General features: G+C 47.6%; 1 protein-coding gene across 2 annotated transcripts in view; it reads left to right on the forward strand.

Annotated features, from left to right (window-relative positions):
- SLC6A11 (solute carrier family 6 member 11) overlaps positions 1-12,967 on the forward strand; it is a 123,761-nt gene that overhangs the window by 23,716 nt on the left and 87,078 nt on the right. For both annotated transcript variants that reach the window (XM_039886732.1, XM_039886731.1), the window contains exon 5: positions 3,095-3,227. In XM_039886732.1, the coding sequence (XP_039742666.1) occupies positions 3,095-3,227 (133 nt within the window). The remainder of the gene's footprint in view (positions 1-3,094; positions 3,228-12,967) is intronic.

The following is a 12,967-nucleotide window of genomic DNA, read 5'->3' on the forward strand; positions in this document are numbered from 1 at the left end:
CCCGAAAAAGATGCTTCTTGAAGAATCTGCTTTTGTGCCTGGCTCACAGTAGGTGCATAATATTACCGAAGTAAATGAATCCCTCCAAAGGGCCCCATCTGGTCTTCAACATTTCCCGCTCCTGAACGGTGTTGGGAGGTCTGGTCCTGGGTCCTCTTTTTGCCAGGGTGTTGGCAGCAAACTCTTCCTTATTCAGACCTTTCCTCTGTCCCAGCGCTTTATGGGGGCGGGTCATTAAGAAAGCTCTTTCCCAGGAAGAGCTGTGCCTTCTCCAAGTCCAAGCTGAGTGCCCAGCCCCCATGCTCTCAAAGGCTGCCCTTGTGGATTTCAAAACAACTCCACAGCCCTGTAGGCGAGAACCTGGCCCTTGAGCCCCCTTTCTTTAGAAACCCAAGGTCCATGGCTAGTTAGAGTCAGCACTAGCAAAACCTAAAGAAAATAGTTTGAAGATGTTTTCAAATAGTGTCTGGTAGAACAAAAGAGCAATTCATCCTGCTGTAGCTTTTAGTAATCTGCTTCCCATTCTGGTTATTAGATTGTTCAATTAAGCGAGAGGGCGCTGAGGCAGGCTGCATGACTCGAAAGTTTGCGGCATCCAAAATATGGAAGAGAGGGAACCTGAGCCAACTCACTCCTGGCTGGTCTGTCCCCTTCTTTCTCTCTCTGCCTGTGTCATTTCCAGCTTTCAGATTCCCAGTTCAGAAAACAACTACATCAGCAAGAAGGCATGTGTGCGTGCACCCCTCCTAGCTGGGGGCCTGGTGTAAGTGTTTCTTTAATGAAAAATTCAGAGGCTGGAATGGACTGGGACACAGCACACCCAGGTCATTTCCACCTGCAGTGGCCCACTTTCTTTTCTGCTCTGGGTTGTCCCTTCTCATTCACCAGCTGATGGGCTTTCGGGGCTCTTTGGGGACAGTTTGTAAGATGGTGGCTATGTGTCATCTTCAAGGCTCTTAATCTGGAGACGAGGAGGTCTAAAGTTCCTGCACAATGCTATGAGTGGGTGAGCGCATCAGTGTGTTTGTTTCTCTGGGGAGAAAGTCCATCCCTTTGGTAGCTACTTAAAGGATCCCTGACCCCTTTCACAAGTCCTCTCCCCAACCCTCCAAAAAATGAAGGTTGAAAACTATTCAGGTGGACTTGATAGGTCATTCATTGCTGGGAAACTACTTCTGTGGTGCTCAACCCTTATCATGCTTGAGCAGTCCTTGGAGAAACTTGGCAACATACGGCTTCCCAGGTGCCATTCTGCGAAGATTTGGACCTCAGTGGGTCTGGGATGGGGCGCAGAAATTTTTGTGTGGGTTTTTTTTTTTTACAAATCCCCACAAGGACCGTGCTCTGTTATAATCATAGGTACTCTTTAGGGTTTCATTTAATAAGGCCTGTAGTTTTAAAACGAATTAAAGCCAGAGACTGTTAAGATATAAGAAGCAAAGTGATTATTATAACTATGTGACTGTCTCCATTCTTTCTCAAATAACTTGGACTTCTTTTTTTGTCCAACTTATTTTAGTCATATACGAGAGCCATACCATGCATACCTTCTTATCCTAAGTATCTCAGTATTTTTAATACAGTGCCTGACAAAAGTAGATGCTCAATAAATGCATATTTAAGTGCATATTTCCCCTCTGATAGGTCAGAGAGCTGGTTTCCTTTTGAGTAAATCCGTGGCTGCACACAGGCTGATTTTGTTTGGGGGCCTCCCTGATTTCTCCTGTGGGACTTGGGGATGGAGGGAGCCTGCAGACCAGTGCTAATTGGTGTCATTGAGTAATTAATGCAGAATCAGGCCCCAAGCAGATTCCCAGGGAGACAGACACTGAGGGAGGCTTTCATGCTTGGTGGGATGGGAGCTGCTTTCTCAAAGGATGTTCCCAGAGTGCTGAGGAGACTGGCGTGGTCTGGTGGGGGTGGTTTGGCAGCATGGATGGGGTCTGTGGAGCAAGTTTGGAGAAGGTTTGTGTTGGTGCCATGGTTCTGCACAATATGGAGCGTGGCAAGTTTGACTTTAAAGAAACACAAACCCCAGGCATGGGCTCCGGGAGCCAGGCCTGTGTCAACTCTGAAGAATTAATGGGTTCTGAGGGAAGGCTGTGGCTGGAGGCATTGGCTCAGTGCACCCAGAGGTCCTCTCTTTCCTGTGGCCAGGGCCCTCTGTGACACCCCTACCCCTTAGCATGCTACTCTAGGCTCTCAATGATGTTTCTGTTTACCTTTCCCGCCTTTCCATTCTGATACCTGTGCTCCAGCCTTCCACAAGTATTTTGGCCTTTGCTCATGCTATTCCCTAGATCTTAAACAATCTTAATTCTTCCCTCTCCTGGCTCAATTCCATCATCTTTCACACCTTGGCTTAAATATCACTTCTTCCAGGAAGCTTTTCATGGCCCGCTGTAGTAGTTAGGATAGGTTGGTTTGTGCTGCAGTAACAAACACCCACAAAGATCTCAGTAGCTTGAAGCAACAAAGTTTATTTCCTGCTCTCCATCTCTGACACAGGGTGGCAGGATGGCTTATGTAGTCACCCAGGATCTCAGAATTCTAGAGGTGCCATCTTGACACCCGCCTCTGTACCAGCAGTGGTAGGGAATAGGGGACGAGGCGTACCACACCACCTGGCTCTGAAAGCTTCTGTCTGAAGTGACAAAGGTGCCACTGGCCAAAGCAAGTCCAGTGGCTACCCTTGAGTTCAGCAGGCCTAAGGGAGGTACCTGGAGTGTTTATGGACAATCTTTCAGTCTCCCAGGACCTCTCCCAAGGTTAGGGGCTTCTTGGTCTTCCCAAAGGCCTTGTGCTTCTTTTATCATAGCCCTTACCACACAACACCATAAACCATATGCTGACTAGGGCCCTATTTTTCCCCATGGAGTGACTCCATGAAGGCGGGGGGCTGGTTCTTATTCCTTTCTGAGGCCCCTATGCCCAGCCCTGGGTTTGGCTCAGAGAAGATGCTGAATGGATGGGGGAAGGGTGGGTGAATGAGTGAGCGGGGGGTCCCCACACCTCTGCAGCACTAGCTTTGCTCAAGATTCGGTTGAGGTGGGCTATCTCCAGCCCCCATGACTCTTGGCTCTCCCTTCTGTAGGCGCCGGGTCCTGGCCATCTCAGATGGGATTGAGCATATCGGGAACCTCCGCTGGGAGCTGGCTTTGTGTCTCCTGGCAGCCTGGACCATCTGCTACTTCTGTATCTGGAAGGGGACCAAGTCCACAGGAAAGGTAAGGGGAGCATCTTCAAGCAACCAGCCATGCACAGGAGAGAGCACGAGTTGTCCTTGGACAAGCTCACAGGTGACTCAGAGTGCCAGAGTGTTTATGTTACAAAGGCTAACTCTTAAGTTGAGAGTTAGGAGGAGCACTGGACAGGGAGTCCACTCAGGGGCCCAGAGCTAGAATTCCAGTCCACCACTTATTTGCTGCACAGGTCAGGGTGACTTCCACCTTCTGAGCCTTAGTTTGCTCATCTGTGAAATAACAAAGTTTTATTTTGTCTTCTTACTGAGTTGAGAGTCACACAAAGAAAGGAGAAATAAAGTGCTTTAAAAACCAGGAAGTGTTAAACTACTACCATGTAGGTTTTGTAATTTAGACATGCATTCTAGGTGGTTGCTAGTGCAGGTAACACTGGCTGCCTCTACTGACAGACCCGAAGATGTCACTTGCCTGGAGTCTGTAGAGGGAAGGGACAACACTTCCATCTTGTTGCCTTGCTGTGCCATCTGCACTACATGACCTCCAGGGTTAGTGTCATGTCGGGGAAGAGAAATGGGAGTTACTGTGGCTCCTCCACTCATGGCTGCATGGCATGGCCTCGCCTAACTGCAAGGGAGGCTGGGAAATGTAGGAGAGCACAGCGACATCTGGTAGGCACAGCTATCTGTGCCACAGATTCAACAGAGATTATAAACGTGTAGCTCATGGCCACGTCCAACCCACTTGTGTGTTTTATTTTTAAAGAAAAGAGAAAGAATTAGTTGGCAACATTTAGAAATTAGGAAATTTCACATGGAAAGAAGAAACAGGATTCTGGCATCCTGTAGAAAGGTGAAAGAGTTGTCAACACTGGACTTGCATACCTACATGGCAGAATGTGGCCGAGCTCAGCAGCAGCCTCTCTTTTCTAAGGGTGCTTGGTTGATCACAGTTCCCACTATTCTCTGTGGTCCCTGATCCTGTGGCTGAGTGTCAATGCCATTAGTTTTCTCATTTATGCCACTCAGTTTTTCTTGTGGAAAAGAGGAAAATGAAATTTTTCTCATATATGGGTCACCCTGATTATATCACTCCTTGCCTACCTGCTTCTGGTGGGCAGTTGCTCACAAACTTTCTTGTAAGCTACTGTCTGGGGCAGGGGCTGGAAACAAAACCTCCAAGAAAACAAGAACTTAACAACTCTAGGCCCTTTTACAAAATATAGTCCCCTCAGCTCCCACAGTGGTAGGTGGGATCAAGAAGAAACTGCTAGAATGTTGAAGTGGGGGCGGGGGGTACCTAAAGGAGGGAAGTTAGGAGAGCACAGAGGAGATATTAACAAGACCCATGCTGTGGGTTACAAGAAAGATGAGGATGTACTAGAAAGTGATCATAAACATCCCTGAGAGATCATAAATGTCTCTTCAGCCAAGATAATTATGCTGATCTTTGTTTTCTCTAGTTTGTATCATAAAGACAATAGGATTTTTCTGGTTTTCCAAATATAAAAATCATTTCATTCTTCATCTACTTCTTCAGACCGCATACACATTGCTCCTGTCCCCTCCTTGCTGCCTCTTCTGGCTAAATAAGAGGAAAATGACTGGAGAGGTTAAGGACTAGAGTCTGGAATCAAGATTCACATCTAAAGTCTGTTACTTACTAGCCATGACCTTGGGCACATGGCTTAACTTCTCCAAGCCTTATTTCCTCTACTGCAAAACAGGGATTGATCACTGAGCTTGCCTCATGGAATGGTGGTGAGGAGGAAATGCAAGGACGCATGTTCAGTGCTTATCAGGATGTGTAACTAGTAGTAGGTGCTGAATAATGGTGACTTTTGAAAATCTTGTTATAAAGATAAAATGTATTTATTTAAGAAATAGTTTCTGAATATCTACTCTGTATCTAGCATTATTCAGTGGGTATCTAAAGATGAATAAAATGCAACCTCTACTTTACCCAGCTAACAGTGAAAGTACACTATGAACCATAAAGAGAAGGGAAGAGGTGTCAAGGTTGATATTAATATAGATTCTTCGGTGATTACTGCATCCTCGGGAGTTGCTGCGGAGGCCAATGGGGCTTGGCTGGGTGTTGGTGTGTGTGGCTGTAGGCAAGGCTGCTCGGTTGAGGTTTTGGTGCATGCATGTGTGTGGGTTGTCCATGTGCATTTGTGGACTTGAGCTCTCAGGCCCAAGACATGGGCCATGGTAAAATTTGGTTCCTCTCAACCCTCAAGAGAAAGCTCGGTCCCACATTGGGACCATTTGCCATTGGCTGGGCCACTGAACCTGTATGTTAGAGATTTTTTTTTTTTCAGAGAATTCTAATGCAGGAAAAGGGTTTCAAGGAAGGACCAGCAGGCTACATTCTTGGAGATTTCAGAAAAGGCATATGGGAAGGGAGGGACCATTCTTCCACAGGCTTCTGCTTTCTCCACACTCTGCCAGTGGCTTTTCATCTACATTAGCACATAGAATCTCACAAAATGGAGAGATATTGCTGCTTTTTCATAGGTGAAGACCCTGAGTAGCCTGGCCATAGTTACATGGTAACTTTGTATTTCAATACCCACCTTGCCTGTCCGTGGACTTGATTAAAATTTAGAACATTATGGTGTTTTGAGTGATGTCCTTCCATGCACCCTCTCTGAGCCTACTTTTTCTCATCTCTAGTAGAAACGGTAATGATAGCAGTAGTAATAATACTTATAAGGAGTAATAGGTAATAGTGACTGAGTACTTCACATGCCCATTCTAGTCAGAACTTGAAACAGCCCCATGAGAGGGGGGCTAGCATTATCTACATTTAACAGATGAGAAACTGAGGCTTAGAGGGACCATGCAACTTGCACAAGGACCCACAGGTAGGAAGTGGAGAGCCAGGATTAACCCCAGACCTTGGTGACCACATAGCCCGTGCTCTGGTTAAATATAGTCTTGTGACTGTCATCTATGACATGAAGACAATGACAATTTTCTTATGGGCTGGTTCTGAAGAGGCAGTTAATGAGATAGCTTAGCATAGAGTAGGTACTCAATGGTTGTTGGTTGCAGCTGGATCTAAATGTGCTTTTAAGGGAAACGCTGAAATCAGATGAGCCAATTCAACATTTTCCTGAAGGCTGGTTCAAGGGCTCTTTCCATGTTCCATGCCCAAAACCAGGGTTAGCATTCAGAGTGAGATGTGGTTTGCTGGCACTGAGAGATTCCATAGAGATCATCTGGACCACCCTCCACCCTTATGAATGAAGAAACAGGCTCAGAGAGGGAAAGGGACTTGTTTGAGGTTACAAAGCGAGTAAATGTCAAGTGTCAGGTCAGGAACTAGGGCCTGGTGGCCCAGTTCCATAGCTATTTATAACAGATGATGTTCTATTGGAAAAATCTGACAGTTTTAGAAGACCAGGGGTCCCAGGATTGGCATGTGGTCTCATCAGGAGAGGGTCTGATGTTTTTGTCACTGATTATTTCTCACCTCACCTTGGACATGGGCCCGGCATCCAAAGGGTTTTTGGGTTCTGTACAAAATCAGCTAAAGGTAAAGACGGGGTCATCTGAGTGTTCCCAAGTGGGCAGAGGTCGCCCTGGCTCTTGCCTGCTGGTCCCTGGCCAGAGCCACTTTCATGAAGCTATTCAAGGAAGGAGAACCCTATCTTCCCACTATTGTCCAGGTCATGACTGAGTTCCAACCCACTTCCCATACTCAGACCTCAGCAGAAATTTCTGAACTTTTATTAATTTGAGAAACAGTTCCCAACCCCCTCCTATCTTCAAGGTAAAAACTATAACCCCAACTTTAACCCAATTCAATGAGCATGTTCCCTGCTCCTAGGGAGAAAATATTTGCAAAAGACACATCTGATAATGGACTATTCAAAATACACAAAGAACTCTTAAAACTCAACAATAAAAAATTAAACAATATGACTACAAAATGTTTGATCCTTCACAGAAAAAGTTTGTGCATTTCTAGTTAAGTATATTAAACTAATTCATGTAGACTATTTGCCATTTAACAAGAAACTAACATATAAACTGCTGTCACCCAAAGCATGTACTATCTCAAACACTGAAAAGCTACAGTGATGGTTTGCAAGGGAGAGCTTTTCTGAAGGATTCTTAAAATCTCACCTAAGCCTTTTCAGCCTCTAAATACTATTTCTTGTATCCAAAAGCTCACTTTCTATGGATGTTGCTCATTCACTCATTAATTCTTTCATTCATCCAGTGTTTATTGTGTACCTACTATGTGTCAGGCACCAGGCTGGGGGGCTCTTTTCAGTGATGAGTAAACCAGACTGTGGAGTTATGGCCTAGTGGGGAAGTAACAAGGCATAGAAATGCTGTGGATGGGAGAAGGAAGGCTTTGAGAAAGAAGAATGAGGGTAGGGGAATTCCTTAGAGGGGTCAGAGTAGGGTTTCCTGAGGCGCCTGGGTGAGCAGCACATATGAAATTCTCAAGTGAGAAGGACCTGGTGAATTTGAGAGGGAAAGCACATTGGGGCTCAGATGGACCTGATGGTGGCATGTGATTAGGCAGGAGAAATCAGCAGGGGTCAGACCATGCAGGCTACGGTGAAAGGTCAGGGACTTTATTCTAAATGCAGTGGAGAACCAGTGAAAAGCAGGAGTAGCACGATCTGATTTTCGTCCTTAAAAGTTGGCTCTGGTTGCTTGTTATGAATGGATGGGTTGGGGACAGGGAGGCTGTCGGATCTCTGTTAGTGGGTGAGCGGGGCAGAGGTGGAAGTGGAACAGAGAGAAGTAGTCAGATGAGAGATACCTTTTGGTGTGGCATCCTTGTTCTGCAGGACCTGCTGCTGCCCGAGAGGCCTCGCTATCCTTTGACTTTTGAAGTGGGGTGGCTCTGTCAGCCTGTGGCCTGGATACTCTGCCTTCTGCAGGCAGCCATCTCTGCCTATCAGATAGTCAAAGTGTCCCCTCACATTGCCCCCAGTCCCTCCCCAGCTGGCTCCTCTGCTTTGCTCTCTCCCTGCTTGGTTCCTTCTTCTGTCCTCTCAGTGGTTGATTTATGGATTTTTTCCCCCTAGTTTCCTGGTCTCCAGGAGCAGTGGTTGGAAGGGGAGGGTGCTATGAAAACAATTCTGGTCCCTTCCCCGCCTCCTCCTGTTGCCACTTTAAAGGAAGCTGCAGGATTAGCTGTGTTTTAAGAGGAACCCTGCCTTTTCACCGTGTTAGAGCTCTGTTTTTATTCCTTTCAGAGCACTAGGGCACCAAGGCAGGAAAAAAAGAGAACACACACACACACACACACACACTCACACACACTCACACTCACAGATGCACTCACACAGAAACAGCTGCAAATGGCCTTGAATTCATTTTTTTCTTTCCCTTCCTTCCTTCATCAGAAGTAGAGGAATTGGAGGTGGCACAAAGGCTCTTAAATAGCCATGTCATCTACATGACGATAATAGTAAAGCAAACGCTTGAGTGGCGCTTAGTTTGACCCAGGCCCTGTTCTAAAGCCCTTACTACATTAACCCATTGAGTCTTCATAAGAACCCTATGTGAAGGGTACGATTATTATCCCCATTTCATAGATGAGAAGACAAAGGTTTACAGGGCTTAAGCTACTTTCTGTAAGATCATGGGGGTCAGGGAGGGAGAGGGTGGGGCCCCCTGGCAGGTGAGGGAGCCTGTTCCAGCCAGCCTGCCCTAGAGCTGCCAGATGGAGATGCAGCCTGGAGGGGCCATTGGATGCTCCACCCTCACGAGTGTGCCTTTTTCTCACTCTCCCACTGCCACCAAGGCGTGTTGGAGCTGCCAGCAGGAAACCATCAGGAGCCCCACACAGAAAATTTATTCTTCAGGAGCACCCTATAAAGTGGCTAATGGATTCAATGAGGCATAAAGCAGGAGTAAAGGGGGCAGGAGGAATAAAAGGGAAAGATGTGTGAAAGGGAAGAGAACAGGCCCAGGAAAGGAACTGGGCAGTGCTGTCTCTCGGCCCTCAAGTGGCCTTTGTTGCAGCCTGAAGCAAGCAGGGAACGGCGTTGGTGGCGGGGCTCTCCCAGCCGGCTGATGTCTGCATTCAGAGAGGAAACTAGAGCGTTCATGAGATGCATGCAGAGAGCTCAGGCGGCTGGGGAGAGATCCCCAGAACCCGAGGACACCCCAAACTGCAACCGCTCGGGGGCCTTTGTGCTGAGTTGGGCGCACTTCTCACACAACTGTGGTTCAGGGAGAGCCGTAGATTGTCACATTAAGTCAAAAGAGTTTAGCATCTTGATTCAGCTCTTTCTTTGGCCTTGAATGGCAGTGCTTCACCTTTAGCGGGAACCCTGGCAGCGAGGAAGGTTGGAAAGGAGGGAAGCTTTGCGACTCAGTAATACCGTCTTTATTAAAGCACAAAGGCCCCCCAAAGTCTGAGTGGTTGCTGGGTAGGGGGGGTTCTGCAGAGCTGGCCACCTCCTGAGAAAGCCTGGAGTGGCACTGAGAGGGGCCCTAGTGAAGGGAGGCGCTGTTAACTCTTACTGAACACCTCGGGCACCTGGCGCTGTGTGGAGTCCCCCCACCCACGTGCCTGGGTCTCCCTGGGACACGGGAACCCACCCTCCCCTGTGGCAGGCACTGAAGAGTCCAAGTGGCTTTGTGCTAACATGAGACCTAGTGCAGTGCTGTTGGAAAACTAAGCCAGAGACAAGCGAGGTATTTAATTTGTGTCTACTGAATATTAGCACTGTGCTAGGCACTAGCGGGGAAGGTTAAAAGCCTTGTTAGCTGTGTATCCTGCCCTTAAGAATTGTGCGACGAAGATGACGGAGATAGCAGTGAGGAAGAATGGCATGAGCCAGCGTTGCTAGCTGTGTGATTTAGTGCAGGACACCATGACCTCTCTGGTTGTTTACGTCACTTCCTCTCTCTGGGTCTCAGTTGCCCCTTCTGTCAAGGTTATCATGACAAGTGCAGTGACAGGTGGAGGCTGTGCTGGTGTCACTAGTGAGAGTATGATTGAGATGGGGGAGGTGGGGGGACTGGTAGCCAGAGCATCCCGGAGGGAGAGAAGGGCAAGGGGTCAACATGTCAAGGATGCTCTGGGCAGGAGTGATATGATGTGTGGGCCAGGTCTGACAGATATGATGGGAACAGTGAGGAGCAAAGGCCCAAATAGGTATTTGGGGGAGCAGGGAGAGATGACATGAGCTGGGGCAGAAAGGGCAGAATGTGGCCCAGATGGCCAAGGAGGGGGCTGCCATATTACAGAGGCACCCGCTTGCTGTCAGCATGGAGGCTGTTTTAGGTCACTCCAGGGCAGTCAGAATTGACTGGGGGAGTGGGGAGGGGAAGGGGCCCTGTCTTCCTCTAGAGTGCTAGCTGGATCCCCACTTCCACCCCACCCCTGTTGCCACCTGTGTTAGTCAGCATTCACCTGGAGCAGCACAACCAGCAGGAGATATACATTAAGAAAGAGATTCAGTATGAGGAAGTGATGATTGTGGGGGCAACCGGGACAAGTTTGAAATCTGTAGGGCAGGCTGGAACTCTCCAGCAGGAGTGGACAGAGCTGCCCAGAGGCAGAAGTTCTTCATTAGGGAAACCTCGGTTCTGCTCGCAAGGCATTTCAACTGAGTCAATCAGACCCACTCAGATCATCCAGAATAATCTCCCTTGCTGAAAGTCAACTGATTATGGACTTTAATCACATCTACAGAACACCCTCATGACAACACCTGGATTTGTGTTCAAATGAATGAGGACCGTAGCCAAGCTGCCTTGAACATTACAGAGCCTTCCCAGCACCTTCATCCACGTGTACCCCGCCTCACACTCGGATGATGGCACAGCCGTTCATCCTGCCGTGCTCCCTGCCCAGGCCCAGGCCGCTTGTCTACCACTGCTACACTCAGCTTCCTTAACTGTGGCTTTCATTGCGTGACTCCCCCCTCAGAACTCTCCAGTAACTCTCTATCACCCATAGCACCTATACCAGTTTCTGGAAATTGCCCAGACAATATTATAACAAGAGCTATTTTGAAGCAAAAGAAAAGCCTTCCTAAACTGTCCCCGTGTTGCCCTCTGATCCTGTACACAGGAAACCATAGTATGTGCCTTGTTTGGCCACAACGTGGTAGAATTCAGTATTTGGCCTTTTTCATATAACAGCTCATCACATAGTGTTTCCACCCATTTTACCAAAAGATGATTTTTAAATCCCGTTGAGTAAATATCCCATGACATCATAAACTGTTCTATGACTGTTGGATGCCTAAGATATTTGGTTGTTCAATGTCATTGAAAGGGCTAAAGAAAATATTTTATTCAGATGGTTTCCTTCTTTATGGGACATCATTTTGTTAGGAAGGTTAAAAGGTGTGAAACCTGCCAGAGTCTGCACAGAAAATTTTTGTCTACTACCTGCCTCCCCCAGCACGACTGGTCCCCCACCCCTGCTCTCTCTCCTTCTGCCTGGATGCCTTTCCCCCAGAAATTTTGCTCATGGTCGAAGGCCCAGCTCAAATCCCATCTTGGCATTTGGAAAATGTTAGGATTGGATGGAGGAGACTTAAGTCTCCCTCACTCACCCCAAACAATGGTTCCTTAAGACCCGCCTCTCTGTCTCTCCCCCTTGTCCCCGGTCCTCTACTATGTTCACTGGCAGGTGACTGGCAGCAATTGGCATTCTTCCAGTTCTTGCTTCCTCGTCTCCTGTTCCTTCCCCTACCCCCACCCTGCTTCTTCTCTCTTCCAGGAAGCTTTCGCTGGCTCCTCCCACTCTCATCCTTCTCAGCCTTCTCTTATCTCCCCATGACTCTTGAGGAAACAGCATCAAACTGCCCTGAGTTTGCCTCTCATTGTCTCATTACTGCCATGCTTGTGGGCCTGGGAAGATTTCTTACCCCGAGAGGCAAATATTTATTAAGCATGTCCTGTGTACCGTGTCCAGGACTGTAGATATCCACTCTAAACAAGGTTAGAGGCTAGAGTGTAGGCAGACAAGTAAACAGGCAGTTACAAAACATCCCTGGGCCTGGGATAAACTTGGCCCCAGGGAGGCGGTGACATCTAAGCTGGCCATGAGGTTTCGGTGGTTATTAATTACCCAAAGGCAGAGGGAAAAGAGGATTCCAGGGGAAAGGAGCCATGAACAATGGCCAAAAGCTAGCTTCATCCTTTCCTTCTCCCTCCTCTCTTCCTTTTTTCTTCCTTCTTTCTTCCTCCTTATATATGTTCAGTGAGCATCATTGCACATCAGGGACTCTTATACATTTCTTTGTCCCTAGGGTGAGTCACATGGTAGATGCTAGGAATGGGTTCCTTGTTGGTTAATTTAGTCCGCCAACAAGTGTGTGATGCCTATCACATGCTAGGACCCATTTGATCGATTGGGGTGAAAGTTCCAAAGTAGTTCCTGGCAGTCATACAACCAAGCCCTCCCCACCACCACCACCATGCTCTCTCCCCCACCCCATCCCAATAGCTAAGTAAACAGAAGAAGGAAAACCTGTTTTCGGAGAAAAGAGTGAAAAATTAGGCAAGGTCAATAGAAATTGTCTGTGATCCTGTATGAAGCAGTAGGTATGAGACCCTTCTCTGAGGACAAGCAGCAAATGGAGGTTGATTGCAGGTCCAGGAGGTGCAGGGTGATGGGAGAGGGTGACTGAAGCTATAGAGTCAGACTGACCCAGGTTCAAAGCTTAGGTCTTCCCCTGTGAGCTAAGGAAACATCATTTATATAGCACCTATTGTGTGCCCAATGTAGAGCCCAGTACTCTGTTTTCATTATTTAATTTAACCTTC

Source organism: Pteropus medius, unplaced genomic scaffold, assembly GCF_902729225.1.
Source record: "Pteropus medius unplaced genomic scaffold, Ma_sr-lr_union100, whole genome shotgun sequence".
Taxonomy (NCBI): Eukaryota; Metazoa; Chordata; class Mammalia; order Chiroptera; family Pteropodidae; genus Pteropus; species Pteropus medius.